Source organism: Dendrobium catenatum, unplaced genomic scaffold, assembly GCF_001605985.2.
Source record: "Dendrobium catenatum unplaced genomic scaffold, ASM160598v2 fragScaff_scaffold_1721, whole genome shotgun sequence".
Taxonomy (NCBI): domain Eukaryota; kingdom Viridiplantae; phylum Streptophyta; class Magnoliopsida; order Asparagales; family Orchidaceae; genus Dendrobium; species Dendrobium catenatum.
Window position 1 is genome coordinate 170151 of NW_021320183.1, and position 23032 is coordinate 193182.

The window sequence follows — 23032 nt, forward strand, 5'->3', positions numbered from 1 at the left end:
TTACTTTTCTTGCCTTCTTCTTTATGTTTAATATATTAAATCATAATATATTTAAGTATTTAACACTAACTAAATATAAATAATTTATAGAACGTGTTGGTCGGCGCTCGAGTTTTATAATTAATTGTAAAAAGTTGTTTTGTTAGGATGTGTTCTATAGATGAAAGTCGTGCGGTGCTCCAACGTCGGTGGTTAGTCAATGTTCTGATAGCGGCGAATAAGTGGTGCTTTACTGGTTGTGATCTAGCGATGATTCTGTGATAGCGATCAAGCATATGTTCAACAATATCGAAGCTCCAGTATTCTTAGAGCCTCCTTTTAACTTAATTAAATCTTAAGCCTAAGTCCAAGCTATAGGACCCCTTTTCATGTAGAGAATAGGAGTATATATATAAGTGTCATGCTCCATAAACGTCAAGAATATCCAAAACAATCTTCCATACAATTAGTATTGATTCACTTGATCATAGATTATTCGTTCAACATTTAAGTGGCTTAATGTTGTTGGAATTATGGTATTTTGATCTCATTAGATTTGCCTTATTGAGACACTCAATTTGACGATAACATGCAAGATTTAGAAATCGTTTAGTCATCCAATTAATATTCAGAGGTTTTTAACTACATTTCAATTTTTTGATTTGTACTCATTCATATTTGGATTGTTCACTTTTAATGTTGTTGGGTTAGTCTTTGTTGAGACGATCAATTTAATTTAAATTTCTTGAAACCCGAATTCGGATGTTCCTAAATTTAATTTTGAAAAAAATTTATTCAAAAATCTATAGAGATTCATCTAGATGATTTCGTTAAAGTATCACTAACATTTAATTTTTTTACAAATATTTATTTTAAAATGTTTTTTTCTCTGATGAGAATTTTATAATTAATTTTATATATAGCTGCCTGCAATTGACTCAACCAGATCGTGAAAAGGCTATTTCCCTTCAAAAAAATCTGACGGTAAAACTCCTTAGTTATCCAATTGGCTTGACGGCTAGAAATTAATTATCACCCTACGAATTTTTAAAAAATCTTAAAAATATAAAATCAAATAGAAAAACGACAGCTGTTCCGCTCCAAAAATATATATTAATTTTAAATTTTATTATCTTATCTTAAAAATAAAATATAACATACAGTAACCAGATCTGATCTGCCATCTGCGCAAGCAAGGGTAAATTTTCCGGTGGAAGAGGAGCCACCATGTGGATTGTACTGCACTACACTACAAAAGCGATCTGGGAAAGAGAAATGAGGACTTGCGACAGTAAAACTATCTCCATTCCATTTAATAGCCAGCAAAGGTTAGAGCTTTAGTAAGGATTTGAAAGCTCTATCAAATCACTGATTTGTTCCAGCCTCTCGTTCCGTAAACATCTTACCGTCTATCTTTGAATTCCAACGAAAATATCTTTAGTTTTCTTGTATTGGTAGCTGGAAGCGTGGGAGGAGGAGGAGGAGAAAGCTCTCAGATTGGTTGGGAAAGTGTCAAGTTTTGATCTTTCTTTAACAGACGCCTGCATATTGGTTTGAGTTGGTGAACTTAGTAAGAATCTTCGTTTTTGAGGGAAAAGGTTGGTTCTTTATACTTTTTTTTAATGAATTTGGTGCTTGGTGTAGGATTTTGCTCTTAAAAGAGGGGTTTTGGAAAAGTAAGTTTTTGGAATGGGGTTTGAATCGTGGTACTTATTGTACTCAGTGGCTTGGCATTATCTATTTCCCGTTTGTGTTTCAAGTTGAATGATTTTACAACCATACTGGTATTACTGTGTAGAAATATGTTTAATCTTGTTTTGAGACTGCTGGAAAGCATTAAAGTGTTTTACCTGCTTTAAAATTGCAGAGATTACCTTTCCTACTTGATGCACAAGATGAGCACACCAAAGGTTAGCCGTCGAGTTGGTAAATATGAGCTTGGTCGAACAATTGGTGAAGGAACTTTTGCTAAAGTGAGATTTGCAAGGAACTCTGAAACTGGAGAACCCGTTGCTATAAAGATCCTCGATAAGGAGAAAATTTTAAAACACAAATTAGTTGAGCAGGTCTTTTCTGGATTCTGAATTACCCACATCTTCTTTAAGGCTTTATCATTTCTTTTTTGCTTTATGTTTTAACTCTTGAGTATCAATAGTACTTTTGCTTTCTTAGGATACCATTTCTATTACAATATGAACTACTTATATACTGATCCTTTACAGATGCTTACTTGTTATAATTCTGAAGAACTTAGCTATTCTATTCCTGGTCACGGCGTAGAAAATTTTCAAAGTATTCCAGATTGATGGGATCCTTATCACTTGTCATTTGCTTGTTTGCTTCCTGATAATATAGGATTTTTATTTATGGAAGAATTGAAAGATTTGATGCCTAATGTGTGCTTCTAAATCGGGACTGGAAACTCAGATTATTTCTACTTTTTCAAATATTTAAAATTATGTAGGCTGGCTAAGTATATCTATTTGTCTAACTCTTACTTGTGATTTCCTTTTTCATATGTCTTTTTATTGCTTGTTTTTTATTTTTATTTTTTCTGGACACTTAAGTTTGGTGCAAGCATCCTTAATTATAGTTTTTTTTACTGGAATTAGACCTTATCCCAATTTTATTGTAAAGAATGGTATTGAAAAGTTCTTCACATTGTGTTTCATGCTGATGCTGCTTGAAGGAAGGATGTCTACTACTTGACTTAGGCTTTGTTTGGGACCGCTTTTTTACTGTTTTTTAAAGTAGCTTTTTAGTACAAAAATTAAAATTTTTATACTAGAAAGCTGTTTTAAGAAACAATAAGAAAGCCGTCCCAAATGAAGCCTTAGCCTCTTTTAAATATAACTTTTGATTTTTCATTTATAATTATTTATAATACTGCCCTAAAACCAAGTCCTTCCTTCTTGTGCTAGTTTCCCTGATACAGATGTTTTTCACCAGCACTGTTTTTCCCATTTTGACATCCAGTCCCTCGTACTGTTACTTTTATTTGCAGATTAAGCGGGAAATTGCGACTATGAAGTTAATTAAGCATCCAAATGTTGTTCGCCTCCACGAGGTAGTTTTATAAGTCTTTCATATGGACATAATTATTTTTTTGTTACTTATAACTCATGATCTTACTATACACTTAAATTATGATTGATGGCTCAATATCAACAATACATACAATATGCCTATTGGAGACAGTTGTTAATCATCAAGCTTTTGAGCTACTCTTAAAAGCCAAGCCCCTGAGGATCCAAAGGGTGGTTTTCTTGGATATAAAAGCATATTATGGGTTTTTCCTTTGGCTCACAACTCCTTAATGCTCTATTTACTGATTGATTATTTCTGTACTATCTAAATTCAATTTACTTTAACCTTCACTGGTTCATGTATTGTGATGGGACTTCTCAGTGTCATAGATTTGTTCTTTCAATCAGATCAGCATCCAGATGATCAAGGATAATCATCTATATTATGGAAGTACTCATGTCAGCCTTGCGGCACTGTTATTACCCTTGGGAAGAAGCAACTTTGCCATGTAATGAAGTTTCTTAGTCACTGTCAATTTTTCTAGATCAGTCTTTTTATTTGGTTATGATTATACAAGCTTATCCCTGTCCATGAGGCCACTTATGTAAAAACTAGATGGCAAATCATATAGTATTCTGGATAAGATGAGAATTATAAAGAGACATTGAAGCCATGTTTTAACTTCTTTGAGCTTTTACATGGCTTGCTTCACAGGACAAGAGTTACACTCCACTACTAAACTCCTCGGACTTTTATTTTGCTTTATTCTTCTTCTTCATTAGCTCCCTACTCTGAAAACTATGCCATGAATTTCTATAATTTGTTCCTTATGAAATGCCGAGCATGAAAAAAAATTTATAGTTCTATGTTATAAGAGTTTCACAGCTGCTCCATTGTCATGTGCTTGCTACAACTACTTATCTTTTTATGCTTTTAGAGGTTCATCATCTTTCTTCCTTTACTTTCTAGGAAGCTGAACAAGCAATACAGGATCTAGTTATGAACCTATGTAAATAATCATGTTATAACAGGAAAGCTTTGAGCTTTCTATGAAACTTTCCTTTTCCTTATTTATATTTCACTTGTTCTTCTTCTTTCTCTCAGGTAATGGGCAGCAAATCAAAGATCTTTATCGTTCTTGAATATGTTACTGGCGGAGAGCTTTTTGATAAAATTGTATGTTAATTTTGACTAGTTCGGTTTAATCATGTGCTACTTATATGACTTATAAATTTATCAACTCCTTTCATTTTGTTAGTTAACTAGAAATTTGTAAAAGTAATATTAATCTTGCTGTGTTTAAAAGTTAAAAATATTCTGATTAGCAATGCTAATCATTGATTATACAGGTTAATCATGGAAGAATGAGAGAAGATGAGGCACGCCGATATTTCCAGCAACTAATTAATGCTGTTGATTTTTGCCACAGCAGGGGTGTATTTCACAGGGACTTAAAGGTAAACTGTGTGTTGCATGCTCTTGATGTTTGATCTTGATATTATGGAAGTCTTAAATTCTGCCTTTTTGCAGCCTGAAAATCTTCTACTTGATGTAGCTGGAAACCTCAAAGTTTCGGATTTTGGTTTAAGCGCACTTTCTCAACAAGTCAGGGTAATTCTTAGAATAAGAAGCTCATATTTTTTCAATTGCTTGTCTGCTGATGATCTCTACCGGACTCATAAAATTTTGATTATCTGCATATAGGATGATGGCTTGCTTCACACCACATGTGGAACTCCAAATTATGTTGCTCCTGAGGTGCTGATTGTTATCTAACCTGGTCATAGTTGTTTATAACGACTTCTCTAATAATTTTTTTTGTTTAGGAGAAATCTTCACATATGTTTCCTTTTTCTTCTATTTAGGTTCTTAATGATAGAGGCTATGATGGAGATTCTGCAGATTTGTGGTCTTGTGGGGTTATACTGTTTGTATTACTTGCAGGATACTTACCTTTTGATGATGATAATATCATGAATTTGTACAAAAAGGTTTATTAGGTTCATGCTATCTATGTCATTGCTGACTGCATTACTGTATCTTTTTTTCTGATACTATCAATCTGCACATGCAGATAGGAACAGGAGACTTCACATTCCCTTCCTGGCTTTCTTATGGTGCCAAAAGGTTGATTTCAAGAATTCTTGATCCTAACCCTATGACGGTTCGTATTGTCATCACAAATCTTGTATTGTGCTCTTGTGGAACCTTGTTTATTGGAAGATGACCATCTTAGTAACAGATACAATGTATCAGTACCTGTACAAACATTTAACCTGCTACACTTCTTGTACCTGTATCTAGGATTAGGACTTATGTTCAGATCTATATATAGACCTCCTGTATCAGCTCACAGATTAATACTAGTGATAATGACAAACCATTTGTTCTCTGTTCATATGGTTTCAGAGCCGTCTCCTTCTTCCTCCTCTCGTCTCTGAGTTTTCTCGTCTACTACTATATGATGTCTCCCACATTTGCTATAGATATGTTGTGTAGTTATATATATGTTAGGAATGCATGGAATATATTAGGATCATGATTTACCTGGTCAAATTCACATAAAACGGTGGGCTTCCGATGACCCAATTAGGAGAGTAGATGTATTAGATTTAACCTATGTTAAGAAAGATAGAGGTAGACATAAAAAGATTTAGTTAGAAAATATTAGAAATGACATTTCTTTATTAGATCTAGATAAGAATTTGACTCTTAACCGGACACAATGGAGAAAAATGATTCAGGTAGCCGACCCCACGAAGTGGGATTAAGGCTTGATGTTGTTGTTGTTGATTTACCTGGTCTAGAAATACTTTGTTTATTACTAATTTTTTTAGTTATTAGCTATAACCATGCAATAGGATTTCCATCATAGTGGATCTTTTATGTTAAGGGTTTTTATAGTGATTTTCCTTTCGATCTCTAATTTGTCATACCCAAGTTCTATTCAATTGACTTTATTTTTGTTGGAGTGTGAATCAGGAGGGATTGAAGTTTGGCCTATGAACACTGGTGGTCAAACCTATTTTCAATCAGAAAGTTTTAGCCTATGAGTGAGGGCTAACCATTTGTTCTTTCTACACTAATATATATTTCAATTATTCTATCGGGACTAGGCTCAAATCTTTGTATATCTTAACAATCTCTCCCTCGCATAAAAATTTATTAGATTATCTTTTAATTTCCCTTAAACTGAAGTTTTATCAATACACCAAGAACTTACTCAATCAAGTGGATCTATCATGAGAGTTACTCGCTCTTAAACTTTTATCAATTATGATAGATATTACCCAAGACCTATGGGAGGAAAAAATCACAAGAATGACTTGATTTTAGCCAATCAATTGGCTCTAATATCACTTGTTAGGAATTGTAAAGTAAAGATGATCTAAGTTGTGCTAGATACACTAGTGGTTAGTACCATTTTCAACTCAAAAGCCCAAGCCTATGAGGAGAGTTAATCATTTAGTATTTTTCACCAATATAGTTTTTAATTTTCTGATATGGAATTAAATTAAAAAATTCACTTGTCTTAACTTTTATCAGCATTGGTTAGATGAACTATAGTTGACCTTTGAATTCTCTGTCTGATTACAGCGGATAACTATTCCCGGAATATTGAAGGATGAATGGTTTAGAAAAGGGTACAAACCCCCTATTTTTGATGAAAAGTATGAAACAAATTTGGATGACATTGATGCTGCTTTCAATGATTCACAAGTGAGTTTAAGACCTTATTTTTTTTTTTTCATGAATCTGGCACGTGTAATTTCACCTATGGATGCATAAGATGTTTTAATACTTGACAGGTATCACATGTGGTGAAGAAAGAAGAACAACCAGCAGCTCTGAATGCGTTTGAACTGATTGCTTTGTCAAAGGGTCTGAATCTGGAAAATTTGTTTGATATTGAACAGGTAGAAATGCGGCCTTTATTTTAAATAGTGTACAAATTTCTTCATGATTATTTGAATTCGATTGTTAGCAAAAAACCAAGTAAAATTGATGTTTAATTTAGAAACTGATAGGAAATAACTGTAGAAATAGAAAATAATTGCTGAAATAAGAATTTCAACAATCCCGCCAAGAACTTAGATCTGCCCTTTTATCAGGCTTTGCTTGAATCCAAGTTATGTTTAGTATTAACTCTTTGAATTATCATTATGATGGCAGAATTTAACCTTTTGTTCTGTAGCCATAGAATCACCATTTCCATTCTGAAAAGATCCATTATTTGTCACCTGTTTGAAAGATCCATCCGCAGCAGCAACATATTTTTCAGTATGAAAAATTTCACCTTCTTGTTGTGTAGATCCCAGAGTCGAGTCGTCAGAAAGGAATCACTCAGATAATTTATGTTTAGCTTCTTGATTTTTACTAGAAGCATTTAGTTCATTTTGTATCAAAGTGTCATGTTTCCCCTGAAATACAACAACAACAATTTTGCTATAATCATTTAACTGAGCACCATTGTTATTAAATAATTTAGCCAAATAAGGTTTCAACTTCAAGGAACAGTTAACAAGTACTTTCTCAATTAGCTTTTTGGTTGTGTGCAAAATATTCTTTTCAATAACTTTCACACCATCCAACATACATGAAAAAAGCTGTGCATAAATACTTTGTCTCTTTCAAAACAAGTGTTATGATAGTTTCCATTGAGGAGAAGACAATATTAGAATGCTTTAACATTATTGTCTTCAGGAAATGCTGGAACATTTCTAATATCAAATCATCACAATCAAGACCTAACATCAAAAGGTTGGATTAGACCTTTGCAACAGTTTCAAGTATTGAAACTCTCTCCAGAAATAAACTGCTTGATATGTCATCCAAATTCTTGAAAACTTCAACAAGCAGCCCAAATATCTCCTTCATTATATCATCATATAGAGCATCGGGTGTTGTTATTCGTGTAATTTCATTGAGGCAAGATGCAATGGAAACTTTCACATCCATGTTTGAGTGCCCCAGAAGATCCTTGACAATCCATGCCTTCATAGCAGCCCTCAGAATCTTATAATTCAACTTTATATATCTCGACAAGTTCCAGATGTGCACGAGAGAGGCCGCATGTACAGTTAGGGGTGCAAACGAGTCGAGTCGAGCTCGAGTCAGCGGTTGTTCGAGCCGAGCTCGTCTGAGAAATGCCGAGCTCGAGCTCGAGCTCGAACTAGAGTCGAGCTCAAAAGTCGAGCTCGAGCTCGACTCGACAGAGTAAAAAAAAGCTCGTCGAGCTCTCGAGCAGCAATTCGAGCTCGAACGTGCTCGCGTCGTCGCCAGTTCTGCGTCGTCGCCAATGCCGCTTCGTCACCGTCCGGCGTCCACGTCTGCTTCCAACGCCTCCGCGTAAGGCTTGAATCGGTTGCACACCTAAATTCGTCGTCCCGAACTCAAAGTCACATCCGGCGTCGAGAACCGTCATCACGAGCTTGTCCGTCATCTTCCTGAGCTCCACCGTCATGATCCGTCGCCTGAGCTCTGCCACCAAGAGATCCGACGAGCTCTGCCACCAAGTCGAGATTCAACGAGCTCTGGATGAGCTCTGCCACCAAGATCCATCATCTTGAGCTCATCCATGAACCATCGTTGTCCTGAGTAAAGCCATCGTCGTTCCGAGCTCTATTCGCGTCCGACGACGTCGTATCGAGCTCGTTCGCAGTCTAGATCCACGCGTGCTCTAAGATTTCGATTTCCCGCTCGCCAAAATTGGATTTCCGCTCGCCAGAATTAGATTTCTCGCTTGCCAGAATTGGATTTCCGCGTGCGTCGAGCAGCTCGTCGAGCCGACGAGTCGAGTCAGAGACATGTTCGAACTCGAGCTCGATTAGTCGTCGAGCTCGAACTCGTGTTCGAGCTCGACTCGCGGGCTCGATAAGCCCGACTCGTCGAGCCCGTTACCGAGTCGAGTTCGAGCCGGCTCGCGAGTCGGCTTGACTCGGTTGCACCCCTATGTACAGTAATAAGGGCTACAAGCTCTCGGTCCCTCGCAGGCTCACACAAGACCACTGATCCAAGGATTTGGCTCTTCCCAGGAACACACTCAGAAACTTCTAGCCGCGCGCATCTCTTATCTTATTTGGTTGCACGCACGCGAGAGGGGTTCATGAGATGTTTGTCTCTCTTGATCGAACACATAAACCGCGTAATTCTCGCTCGATTCCTCTGAACGAGATGCACAAATCGTTCGTCTCTCTCGATCGAACGCAGAGATCGGGGGATGAAGCACTCTTCCTCCTCTCGATTGGATGTTCATAGGAACGAATAAGTTGGGACCAACTCCCTTTTGGTTTCTGAAGGGAAGGCCGACAATGAAGGCACGGCAGTAAAAAACTCGGAATTATGACAATGACAATGAAGGGTTTGATACCATGTCAAATTCAGAGAATTGAAGAGGTGAAAGGCTTTAGTTTTATTATGCAAAACTATCCCTATTTATAGATCTATATAAAATGTTTTAATAAAGAAACAAATAACTACATAATTATGAATATTTGCCTTAATATAATCCTTTTTAAATCAACCACCCAAATATAGAAGGAGATCGACGTGATCCTGGTGGGCTTCCAACGTATCCACATGTTGGTGGTGGGATCAAGCGCCAAGGGACGGCTGAGATTTAACAACGTGATCCAAGTGAAACTCCCACATATCACCATGCTGGCTATGAGATCAAGGGCCAAGGGACGGTTGGTATTTATCCCATTTATTATTGAATCATGCAATCTTTTAGATCAACTTGAACCCTCCTTTTTTGAGTTGGGCTTATGTCAATTTGTTGTTTCATGTAATTTATTGAAACCCTTATAGGCATGAAGATAAAGTGACACTAGTATTTGATGAATCCAATTCCAAGCATGAGAACAATGCTAGAGATAAAGTGACAATAGTATTTGGTGAATCCAAGTCCTAGGGCAAGAACAATTCTAATGTGTGTAATGAGAGTGACAAGATTGAGTAGTGTGCAGTAACATATGAGATATGGTGAAAATTTCAAGGTTGTAAGAGCAAGCGCAACATAATAGTGCGTGCAATCCAAATGAGGAAAGGTGGACCCACTGGGTTGCGATTGGGCGAGCACAAGCAACCAATGAATCATGAGCTACAACTGGCAGGTGTGTGATCAAGTGAGCACCACAGGGGTGCGAGCGAAAGTGTGAGTGGGTGAGGGGGGTTAGGTTAGCGTGTGAGATGGAGAGCGATGCAATGGCTAGGGTTAGGATAATTCCATTCTTGTATCATGCTGCGAGGAAAGTCATTTTCTTGTGTTCACATTGATCGAATATGGAAGCCTATTAATAAGCATATAGGAGAACACAACAAGAAGGAAATATTGATGAAAATAATCTAAATTAGGATATAAAGACAAATTCCTTTAATCAAATATTTACCAAAAATTAAGGTTACTAATATTATTTTTCCTATGATAACAGCCCTCTTAATTGTACGGTTTCACTTTAATTGCTAAATGTTTCTAATACTCCTCATTTTACATGAAAGGAATTAAAGAGAGAAACGAGATTTACATCCAAGTGCCCAGCGAAGGAACTCATCAGTAAGATCGAAGAAGCTGCGAAACCTCTTGGATTTGATATTCACAAGAATAATTACAAGGTCAGCTATGCACTCTTATAATTGCACACAATATACTCTTTGAACAATAACTCTTTTATGCAATCACAGAATAAAGCTTTTTGTCTTTACTCTTTGAACTATGTAATAAACTCTTCTTCTTCTTCTTTTTCAGCTGAGGCTTGAAAATATTAAAGCAGGCAGAAAGGGAAATCTCAATGTTGCAACTGAGGTTGTATTGAAGGCTCTATGGTTTAATTATTTGGGTACCTATTGAATTTCAGTAAGCTGAAACTCTACTTCCCATGTTTATAGATATTTCAAGTAGCCCCCTCTTTGCATATGGTTGAGGTTCGGAAAGCTAAAGGAGATACTCTGGAGTTCCAGAAGGTATTGAATTAATGCATATTTGTATTTTTGCTTCCATTTGATTCAAACTTCATAAAACAGGTTAAGTAAGATTTGATGTTTCTCTTGCTTGCTAAAGTTTCTAACCTATATGCTCACAATAATCAACTTAGACATTTTTATTAAGTTAAAAGGTGGGTCCAAAAGAGCCAATAAGTTGCCTCCATCCTAATTGATTAGGAGGTAATTGAGTTGAGTCATGGAAATAACCTCTGTGAAGGCTGTATACATATTTCAATCACCTTAGCTGGTTTGGGTATATAAAACGGCAGCCTTCCGATGGATTAATTATTCTGTGCGGACGTCGAATGTCGTTTGGAGACCAAGCAGAATCAGTCATGTTAACCTTGTGCTCAGTACTATTCGGTACCGCTGACGTGGCTCATTTTGTTTGGTCTCCGCACAGAATTATTTCTCCTTCCGATGATCCTGTTAGGAGAGCAGATGTGTTAGATTTGACCTATGTTAAGAAAGACAGAAGTAGACCTAAAAAGACTTCTTTAGAAAATATTAGAAATGATCTTTCTTTATCAGACTTAAATGAGAATTCGCCTCTTAACATGACACAATGGAGAAAAATGATTCATATAACCGACCCCACATAGTGTACTCTATTTTCAGGTACACAACTTTGTACTATTATGTTTTTTGTTGTGTACTTCATTTTGTTAAATTATACTATATATGACTACACAAATTTATACAATCATAATACATATGTAGAGTTATCTATATAGCCAGTAAGTAACAATTTCTCAATGCAAGAAATTATTGCTCTACTACTTTTCACTTCTGATCGATGGAATGTTTGCCTCTGACTCTACAGTTCTATAAAAAACTGTCAACCTCACTGAAGGATGTGCTTTGGAATTCTGAAGAGGATGCACAAGTTCATACTAGCAAGTTTTCAGATCAGAGGATGCAGTACTAGTTTCAATTAAGACTTCGTTTGGAACGGCTTTTTTGCAGCTTTTTAAAGCAGCTTTCTAACACAAAAACTAAAATATTTGTACTTTAAAGTTATCTTCAAAAGCAGTAAGAAAGCCATCCCAAACAAAACCTAAATCTCTTTAAAGTGTTAGGTCTTATATATTTATATCTTCTTTTTGAAGAGCAGGGCTTCAGTGAGCTTCGTCTGACTAACTGAGCGGCATGTTTATATATATGCATCCATCATTTGTTCATTTAATGAGTACTTTATTAATAGTTAATGCGAGGCAAAGCTGAAGGCTGCTTTTCTTTTTCCTCTTCTATTCTATTCTGCTGGTGAAGAAGTGGTGCAATAACTATTTTGTTTAGATTATGAGAAAGTTTAATGCATAATGAAGGTTTCGTTTGAGACTACTTTCTTACTGCTTTTTAAAGTAATTTTTTAAATTTATATATTCAAAAATTATTTTAAGAAGTAGCAAGAAAATTATTCCAAACAAAATCGAAATGTTTATAAAAATTAGAGATTTCAAAGGATAGATGGGAATTATAAGGCAAGTGTCTTCAAGTTACCTCTCTTATAACTTGGTAGAATTAATTATTAGTGTTGCGTGCTAGAAAATATGCGGCGGTAGAGTTTATGAATTCGCGTCCGAACGTTACACGAATATTCAGCACACAAACAGAAAAGAGAAATAAACACCAAGGTTTTTACATGGAAAATTTGAAAGAGGGAAAAAATCATTGGGCCTCGCCCAGTTGTAAAGTTCAACTAGTGTTTGTTTGAAGTACAAAGGTTGATCCGTCTTACAAATCAAGACAATCAGTTTACAATTAACTTCTCACAAAGTTACAAAGTTCTGCAAATTCCCGGCGTTTCCCGAAAATTCGGTAGAGTTCCGGCTTCTTCAGGCGACGGGAAGAGCTCCGGCGGTGGTTGAGGAGGAGCTTCTTCCTTCTCTTCCTTCTTCTCTTCTTCTTCTCACTCTTCACTTGAGCCCCTTTTGTGAAGAATGAGGGCTCTATTTATAGTTTTTTATGGAGTGGCATGGCTCGTAAATAGGTGTGAGATCAGGGGCGAATAGGGAGTGGTTTGAATGGACGGCCGATATTGAACCCTTCGATCGTGCACCATTCGTTGGTTGGGATTTTGATATTCACAAGTAATAATTACAAGGTCAGCTTGCACTCTTATAATTGCAGACAATATACTCTTTGAACATTACTCTTTTATTTGCAATCACATAGAATTAAAGCTTTTTATCTTTCTCTTTGACTATGATAAACTCTTCTCTTCTTCATTTTTCAGCTGAGGCCTGAAAATATTAAAAGCACCCCCCCCCCCCCCCCCCCCCCCTGGCAGAAAGGAATCTCAATGTTGGCAACTGAGGTTGTATTGAAGGCTCATGGTTTAATTAGTTGGGTACCTTATTGAATTCAGTAAGCTGGAACTCTTACTTCCCTGTTTATAGGAATTTCAAGTAAGCCCCTCTTTGCATATGGTTGAGTTTTCGGAAAGCTAAGGAGTTACTCTGGAGTTCCAGAAGGTATTGAATTAATGCATATTTGTATTTTTGTGTCCATTTGATTCAAACTTCATAAAACAGGTTAAGTAAGAATTTGATGTTTATCTTGTGCTAAAGTTTAACACCTATATGCTCACAATAATCAACTCTAGACATTTTTTTAAGGGTTAAAAGCGTTGGGTCCAAAAGGCCATTAAGTTGCCTCCATCCTAATGGGAGGTCATTGAGTTTACATGGAAAACTCACCTCTTTGAAGGGCTGTATACATATTTCAATCACCTAGCTGGTTGAATTATAAAACGGCAGACCCTTCCGATGATTAATATTCTGTTGGGACGTCGAATGCGTTTAGAGACCAAAGCCAGAATCAGTCATGTAACCCTGTGCTAGTACTACTCGGGTACCGTTGCGGGACTATTATGTTGTCTCCGGCACAGAATAATTCTCCTTTCCGATGATCCTGGTAGGAGAGCAGATGTTGTTAGATTTGAACCTATTTAAGGAAAGACAGAAGTAGACCTAAAAAGACTCTAAAAAATAAAATAACTCTATCAACAAATAAAATCGCCAACTAACATCACAAAAAAAATACAAACCACCACAATCACCCCACAAAAAACCTATAACAAAAAAAAAGGGAACAACACAAAAAAAAGAACAAGCCAGAACGTTTAGAACCAGCAGAATCAGTCATGTTAACCCGTGCTTAGTACTACTCCGGTACCGTTGACGTGACTCATTATGGTTGGTTCCCGCACAGAATAATTCTCCTTCCGATGATCCTGTAGGGAGCGAGATGTAGATGCCATGTTTAAGAAAGACAGAAGTGACTAAAAGACCTTCTTTAGAAAATATTAGAAATGATCTTTCTTATCAGACTAAAAGAAATCGCCATAACATGCACAATGCGGAGAAAAATGATTCATATTAACCGACCCCACATAGTCTACGCTATTTTCAGGTACACAACTTTGTACTATATTTTTGTTGTGTACTTCATTTTGTTAAATTACTATGAATACACTAAATTTATACCATCATATACATATGTAAGTTATCTATGTAAGCCAGTAAGTAACTAATTTCTCAAAGCAAAGAAATATTGCCACTTTCCCTTTTCACTTCTGACGATCGAATGTTGCCCCTGACTCGCAGTCTATAAAAAACTGTCAAACCTCATGAATGGATGTGCTTTGGAATTCTGAGAGGAGCACAAGTTCATCACTAGCAAGTTTTCAGTGATCAGAGGATGCAGTACTAGTTTTCAATTCAAGACTCGTTTGATCACGCGTTTTTGAGCTTTTTAAAGCAGCTTTCTAACACAAAAACTAAAATATTGTACTTTAAAATTATCTTCAAAAGCAGTAAGAAAGCCATCCCAAACAAAAACCTTAAATCTTCTTTAAAGTGTTAGGTCTTATATATTTATATCTTCTTTTGGAGAGCAGGGCTTCAGTGAGCTTCGTCTGGACTAACTGAGCGGCATGTTTATATATATGCATACCATCATTTGTTCATTTAAGTGAGTACTTTTATTAATAGTAATGCGGCAAAGCTGAAGGCTGCTTTTTCTTTCCTCTTCTATCTATTCTGCTTGGTGAAAGAAGTGGTGCCCAGCTAACATTTTGTTGAGATTATGAGAAAGTTAATGCATAATGAAGGTTTTATGATTTTATTATTGAGACAAATTTCGTGCTGTTTTTTTTAAAGTAATTTTGTAAATTTCTATATTAAAAAAATTATTTTAAGAAGTAGCAAGAAAGCTATTTCCAAACAAATCGCAAGTGATTATTAAAAATTTAGAGATTTCAAAAGGATAGATTGGAATTATAGGCAAGTGTCTGCCAAGTTACCTCTCTTATACTTGGTAGAATTAATTAATAGTAATGATATTGTACATAGGGCTCAAAGTGAAATTTTTTTCTCATAAATGCATATTTAGATATTTAGCATTCAAATTAAAATATTTCTGATAGAACAGGAAGACGATGTACGGACAGGGAGAACAGACAAAAGGATCAAGTTATTCAGATCAGAGAAAATTAAATTATTATTGATTGAAATTAAATGTAATGAGTACAATAGTTATTTATATAGAGACCAAGAGGAATGGCCAAAGCATGTAATAAAAGCAATACATATAATGTTCATTTACAAGGCCTTCCTCAATTAATCATTTTGTGTTTGAATGATTAATTTTGTGACGAAGGATTGTGAAACAAGCAACAGAAAGGATTTGCTTAGAATGTTAGCCAATCTGTTTCTTCATTATAGTATGTGGAGGAGGGAGATAGCGCGTTCTTGAGGTGCTGACGAATGAATGATAGTCTATCTCGATATGCTTGGTCCGTGGTGGAATAACTGGATTCCGACGAGAGCAATCCGGAGGTGTTGTTGCAGATAAATTTTGTGTAGGAGATGGTGCGGAAGATCAAGGTTCCTTCAATGAAGGCGGCACAACCAGATGACGTCGACGGTGGCAGCTGAATTGTGATCTTATTCAGGCCTCAGGACGATTGTTCCGGCATTCTCCTCGCTGCACCATCGTTGCCTTTTACTTCCAGTGGTACTCGACGGAATCTAGTTAAGTAGATGCAATTTGAGGGCATCGCCCATACGACTCGGACGGTGCAAGAAACCCTGTAATGTGTAATAGATAATTCCGGATCAGAGGATGTCAGGCAGTTCGGCGTCTGAATATTAATTAGGTCCCGAATCAGAGTGTGATCACATCCCGATTACCGCAGCCAGAAGCCACGACTGGGCGACGATGGTTATGGAATCGAGTGCCCGATAAAGGAGAGATGGGTGGTGCCGTCTCGATGCGGAAAGCTTGGCGTGAGCCTGACGCAAGGCTGGGTTGTTCGATACCGGCGAGGACTTGAAAATTCCCTTGAGGTGTGCGTCTCGACGATGCGGTGTGATGTGTGGATAACCGACAATGGGATTATGTCTTGAGCCGCATAAGCCGTAAGGTGTTTCCAGTACTGGGCTGTGACCGTACGGAGAGATGAGGAGAGCTCTGCAGAGTGGAGCCTGCAGGCGTCTGGTACTAGTGGATCATGAAACGGCTGGACTGGTTGTAGTCGTGTGTCTTGGATGGTTGCAGAGACGGACAGAAGGTATTGGAGGGCCTCAAGTGTGTTTGCGTGCTACCAGGTGTGATCTACATGTCGGCCTCAGTCCGGGAGGCTCGCCGGTAGGTCGAGGAGAGGCACAGTATTTCTCGATGTGTCATCTAGATGTTGCCTTGTCGTGCTTGCATGCATACTTCTATATATGCCTCTTTGTCGAGCCTATCCTTATTCTTATTCTAATACTGGAATAGCCCGAGAGGTGGAGTCATTTAATAGTAAGTGTTATTATATATAGATGGCCCCTCAGTTTGAGTAATATTTGAGGAAGCGAATCCATGGAGGTCTTGCTCAAAACTTGAGAGGCGATCGGGTTCGGTGGTGCGGACCTCGTGTTTGTCCCTATAAGTAACACATAAGTGCTCCTCCGACAGTAGAATTACAACAGAAAACAATTTGTAGATAGTGTAATATGTATGACCGATATAGTATAAGAGGAAAGTGATCTCCGAGATGCGGTAACTATTGCAACTTCACTATGGATTCATCTCGCATAAGGAGTACAGGACTCGTTAGTTCTTCAATAAGATTCGCGAACCATGCCACGGTGGTCTTGGTTATGTTACCTACGAGTACTCGTAGAGTGGAAATCGTATTTACTTCAAAATTTAGACAGATATCAGTGCGGTATGACCTGAATGTTAATGAGGTGGATGCTACAATACGAATCACCGGGATGGTGATACTGTGAAGCACTTGTAAAATTTGTTCATGGCTCGGTGAGGTAGCTCGCACCGTTTGAACAAGGAACTCGTTCATACGTACGTCAAGTGTTGTGATAATTATATTGCCATATACAGAATATAAGTGCTAAAGTCCGGCAAGTAATAGGAGATTTGCGAATTGATAGTCTTATTTAAGCCACTGAACTAAAATTTAAGTCTCAAAGTTTGTAGTTTTGTTCGTCAGTATGTATGTGGTCGTAGGCCCTTGGCTTAACTAAAGTCGGTAAGTTCATTTATACTCATGTCTCACTTTTGCCCGTTAGGGTGGAGTTAGGGGCTCCTGCAAGAGGATACCATGTGTTCAACACGAATATGATATTGTGGAGTTTGAGTCCAGAGACGCAACGATTAATCTAGATGTCAATGTTAGTGAACGTAGTAGATTTTGGAGAAGGGTCCTAATGACATATTCCTACAAGGTACGAGATGAGAACATTGCACGAGCTATAGATGCGAGTGCTTAGACGAGCTCATTGACGATCAGTGTGCGTTATGAGTTGTATGTTCGCAAATGCGGATGAGACTAAAGGCAATAGTGTTTCAGGACGGAGACATGATCTTGTTTTGGTTTTTGATTAATTAATTCGGCTCGATGTTATCTATAGTATGCCGAGTCAAAATGAAAATGTAAAGATAAGATGCAAAAGACTTGATATAGGTATGGTATCTATGGATTATATTAAACAATAACTAGGGCAAAATAAGTGGTGAGCTCAATTAGGGGGGAGTAAGGAGGGAGGTTAAAGGCGAGGTTCTACATGTTGGTTCTCTGAAATAGTTAGAAGATCCAATTTGTTAAGCATGTGTGGCATGTGAGGTTCTGAGGAGGGATTAGTCGTGGATATAGCAGCCGTTGGCATTATAGCCCACAGACACCGGTGCCTATTAGAGCTAAGGAGGAGATGTCCGGTGCGAAAGGAGTGTCTAAGCGTAATTTATGCTCGATCATGCACACGGGACACGATATATGTATACTCGGGAGAATTTGGGTTTCATTGATAGAGATAACGTGACCGTGATTATATTAAATTTTGTATCCGAGAATATGAGGGAGTGGGGAGTGGTGGGTGGGGAGGCGGCGTGGTAGGGAGGGCAGGCGTGTGATCGGGATGAAGGGATCCAGAAGACAAAATAAATTATACCCTTTGTGTGAAGGGTGAAAGTACCCTCGATATAAAAAGTGCTATTACGTTATAGTGAGAGCTTCGGCTGAGAGTGTTGATCGAACGTCATTAAAGGTCGTAAGTCCAAATGTGAAGCATGACACCCATTATGAGTAGCGGATGAGATCGAGTAGTACAGCGCCTTGGCGTGGGCTACAGGTGCACATGCGATAGAAAGGGGTTATATAATTTTAGGCTCATTAAAGTTGCAAAGAAGTGGTAAGTGCGTTTACGCCGAATAGTTGCGTTGATTGCAAATACTTCGGCCTAGCCGAAAATGTTTGGTAAGTTGGTGCGATTAAGGCATTGTGTACTAAGCTTAATGCAATCAAGACGAGAGTGAACTGAGTGCTGTTTTTCCTTATATTGCAAAGCCTAAAATATATTTGACATCATGGCGTTAGGACAACTAGAGAGTTGCCGTTGTAATGTCGATAAAATCTTGTAAGAAATTAAATTGAGATGTACAATCAATAATACAGACTTGTGAATTCGCCTCCAGCAATCGGAACACTAGAAACCTATCAGTAAAAGTATGAGAATATGATGTGCGGGATGAGTGTTATGCTGAAATAATTTGACAAATTTAGGCGACAGGTTCCCATCAATTGTTATATCCTTATCAGAATACCTCAAGGTAGATAACGCGTACACCAAATATCGTATATTACAAATATTAACAGGTGCACATCCAAATGCCGAATAACCGACCTCAGTAGAGATACATCACGAGTGGGACAAATCCCCGACATCAGAGTGTATGAGATCAAAGGCGGCAGAGAAACAGAATTGATTATATCTCCATATTAAAAGAACGATTTATCAGTTTGCAGTTACCATCTCCTCACAAAGAAAATGCAAAGGACCAGTGATTGTAATTGTGTAAACAATGCTCACAGTGCGCCCCCGGCCCTCAAGACAAGTTTCTATTGAGCCATTACCCGGATATGATTGAGGGGTGGCACTAAGTGTTATCTTGAGTCCCATGCCTAGGATCGTTTCTTATGTCGGCTTGAAACGTGGCTGATATGGTCCGTTGGTTTAGACGGCTGGTCAACCAATGTTCTGCGAAGTATAGGTAACAGGCCGATCAATGATTAGCAATTAACCCCTTATGAAGACGATATAGAAACACGTCGTAGACCGCAAGATCATTAATCTTTCTCTAAGATCACCCCTCACATACATCAATACTCAACATAGTGACTAGAACGTGGCATTATAATCTAAGTTGGATTTCAAACATTGTAAATCGACAAGAAGAATATTGTTGATAGTATAATTGCCTATGAAATTATAAATCGGAAACGAATGAAGGAGATTGCGTAAATACAAGCTTTAACGGGTGAGTTAATACGTGTTATAATTACAAAGTACCTCGCTCCTCGCAATTCTTGAGCCGATCTGGAAGTTGTTGATCTCCAATGTCTATGCTAATGAGAACGCACATCTTGAACTGTTGGATCATTTGTCTTTTCAGCCTCTGTGCTATCTTAGATGATTGAATTGCTTGTACGAAATTCAATAATCTGGCGTGAGAATGGTTGTGAAGTGCTCACTCTTTCGAAATCAACTGACTCCAACTCTCTGGAGATTCTGATAATTTGGCTTTGGTGCGTCACAAGGACATGTGCTTCGTCCACTGCGGCATTGCTTGCATTGTTTACTATTATGGTATCATGAGCTCAATTCATGGGGTTCTAGTAGGAGGCTTGACATGCCAACAGTGGCATCCTCCTCCCTCTCCGGCACTGCTCCCTCGGTGCAGACAGCTTCAATCCACTATCGATTAGTTGCCGCTCACTGTCGTTGTGGCAAGACTAGCTTTCTAATAGGGTTCTATTTCCTCTGAACAGAATATCGAGACTACAGAAGAAGCCGCCGTTGTGTGCACATTTCACCAAAGGACGACTTGGGCTCTGGAGCACGCGAGAGAAGGTTAGTCCGCGCGAGGGGTATAGAGTGTGCGCAGTTCATTTACGACTCGGCGTGCGCAGTCGACGAGCTTTCGAACGATTTTCATTAGGCAGGACATGGCGTACAGAGGCAGCCGAATGGCTATGCCGGAGCATTCTAACCAGGTAGAGCCCCAAGAGCCAGGGATGCTTTTCTCTCTGTGGACGACATTAACTGAGATTGAGCGTTTACCTCTTTCTCTCGCGTTGCATAGAAAGTGAGTAAAGATTACATAAGCGTAGAGTCGTGTGAAAGAGCAGCAGTATGTGAGCGGGATTCGCGAGATCTTGAACTCCTGAGTTTTATGCTAGTGATAAGGGTCGTTGTGAGCAAGCTCGTCGGAGGACTATCGTCCTTCCGCACGACGTTAGCGAAGCTCGCAGGCTGCCCTCACTTCTCGTCTGTACGCTTATGGTATTTCTGACGTGCGTTGAGTTATTTTAGTGCTTCATGGTCAGGCATCTCTGCATCTGTCAGAACATGATGGAGTTCGATTCGTTGTAGCTGGGCTTGTGAATGTTGCGTTTGCAAAGGCCACGGCTCATGTGAGGCTGTAGACGTCCCGTTACCTCCGTTCACCTTCCAAGAAACAAGCCAGGAACCTCCATCCTGGCAGTGAGTGCAAGAATGACGTAGGGAAGCACATGGTGGGCAGCGCGACTATTGCAGCAGCAAAAGAGATGAAGGCCTCCGGAAAGATAGCAAGGTCTCTAGTGCCAGGAACTATAAGTGTGCACGCTCCGAAAATTCTTGAGAGCAACAATACCCAAACCACCAAATCCACCCGACCAAAACACCCAGCCCCCAACCAAACACAGGTAACATCAGTTGGGCAAAGAAATCGGTGCGTGTGAGATGTCCAGGCATAGCCATTCGCCGTTGAATTAGTTGGAGAGTTGGAATGCGCTATCTGGCGTGTTCTCGTTGGTGAGGGCATTGGGAACAAGGTTTCTTGATGTTAGAGATGAGGAACTTGAGCTGCTGCGAATGAGGATCGGTGGTTGATTGCCGGAGGAAGCAGCGGAGGAGGGAGGGTGGGAGTTTGCAGATTTCTTATTTCCCCATTGAATTGGCTCATGATACCATAATAGAACAGAAGAGCGAGCGTGAAACGAACAGGGGAGGAACGAGATAGAGCAGAGATAGAAAGTAAAATTATTTATTGATTGAATTAAATGTAATGAGTACAGGTAGTTCTTTTATATAGAGACAGAGAATGGCAAAGCTATGTTTAAATAAAAGCAATATATATAATGTTCGTTTACAATTTCAATAATGCCTTATTAATATAATAGATAATAATAATAATAATAATAATAATAAATTTTTTTGACATTAAAATATTTTAAAAATTGAGTTTCAATTGTTCAAAGTTTGAAATTGCTTCCAAAATTTGCGTTGAAACAACCAAAAACAGTTTAGAAAATATTAATAAATTTAAAGTATTCAAGCCTACATTTTGAAAGCGGACTGTGTTAAACCGCTTTGAAAACGTAAACCTGCAAGTTTAAGGTTTCGGTCAAATTTAAAAATCATTTTGCATCAAATGCCTTGAACCGCTAATTTGATCGAAAAATTGTCAAAAGGGTTTCGAATTTCTGTAGAACTGGTTGGCTATTAAAACTAATTTAATTTTATTTTAATAAATTTTATATAATGTGTTTTTATTTATTAATTTTTTTAAAAATATTTTTATTAGATATAAGATAAATCAATTATGAATATATATAATGAAAGTTTGAAACTCCTGCCAATTTAAAAATTGATTAGAAAAATGATAAATAAAATTTAGCTTTGCGGAAGCGTTGATGTTACCCATTTAACCATTTAAATAAAACTGATCCCGTTTATATATCTATATATATAATTTATTTATTTTTGAAAACTTATGGATAAAGATGTTATGAAGGCTTTAAATAATTAAATTAGATCTAATTCTCAAAATTGAATAAATGGGGGTGTAGTCATATGGTAGAGCGTCGCTTTCGCATGCGGAGAGGCACGGGGTTTTCGATTCCCCGCCCTCCAAGTTCAATGCGTTTAAATAAACACGATTTGATTTAATTCTTTTTGCTTTTGTTAAATTTGTTAAAATAATTAGATAATTTCGTTCTTGTTTTTTTTTTTTTTTAGAAATAAATACGTTAATAAAATAAACTGCAGCTGATAACTTTAGTTTAGTGGGGATAAATATACCGCCAGCTCGTATTTAGTCTCTTAGTTGAAACGTTTTTAACAATCAATTAAAAAGGTCTTAGATTTAAATCTCTTATATATTATGATATGTGTAAAATTTTGGACTTTTGGCCTAATATCTAGAAAAAAATATAAATAATCAAATACAAATTTTAATCTGGAACTTATTTTATAATGCAAGGAACTATTTTCAAGATTAAAAAGAGGTGTAATGTTACAGACTGGCATTAGCTTAATTAAATCATCCATTGATCCAATAATTTAGGCTCAACAAAACTTGGGAGAAATTCATAGAAGTGTAAGGTTACATCAACACATTCTTATTTGAGTGCTTGTGATTAGTTCGTCGATTAGCTCGTACACTATATTAATGAATTCAACTTGTGGGTTGGTCTAGGGGCAACCGAGTCAACCCG

General features: G+C 37.7%; 1 protein-coding gene across 5 annotated transcripts; it reads left to right on the forward strand.

The window, feature by feature from the left end:
• The first annotated feature begins 1269 nt into the window (after positions 1-1269).
• LOC110113526 (CBL-interacting protein kinase 32) lies at positions 1270-12234 on the forward strand. Of its 5 annotated transcripts, none has more exons than XM_020846154.2 (15): positions 1271-1576; positions 1845-2045; positions 2984-3046; positions 4111-4182; positions 4356-4463; positions 4537-4617; positions 4711-4764; positions 4872-4997; positions 5081-5170; positions 6604-6726; positions 6816-6923; positions 10507-10620; positions 10754-10810; positions 10894-10968; positions 11813-12234. In XM_020846154.2, the coding sequence occupies exons 2-15, from the start codon at positions 1866-1868 to the stop codon at positions 11915-11917; spliced, it is 1356 nt and encodes a 451-aa protein (XP_020701813.1). In that variant the 5' UTR covers positions 1271-1576; positions 1845-1865; the 3' UTR covers positions 11918-12234. The 5 variants fall into 5 exon arrangements, with proteins under 5 accessions (XP_020701814.1, XP_020701813.1, XP_028557306.1 ...); XM_028701473.1 differs by lacking the exon at positions 1271-1576 and adding an exon at positions 1610-1763 and having other exon boundaries at positions 1847-2045; XM_020846157.2 differs by lacking the exon at positions 1271-1576 and adding an exon at positions 3414-3514 and having other exon boundaries at positions 1967-2045.
• The last annotated feature ends 10798 nt before the right edge of the window (positions 12235-23032 follow it).

What these genes read in the sequence shown, in the direction of transcription:
- LOC110113526 (XM_020846154.2), top strand. Translation starts at nt 1,866, where the DNA reads ATGCACAAGATGAGCACACCAAAGGTTAGCCGTCGAGTTGGTAAATAT. An exon ending in CACTTTCTCAACAAGTCAGG is followed by an intron (nt 4,618 to 4,710) that starts GTAATTCTTAGA and finishes ATCTGCATATAG; the next exon opens with GATGATGGCTTGCTTCACAC. An exon ending in ATTTGTTTGATATTGAACAG is followed by an intron (nt 6,924 to 10,506) that starts GTAGAAATGCGG and finishes TTTACATGAAAG; the next exon opens with GAATTAAAGAGAGAAACGAG.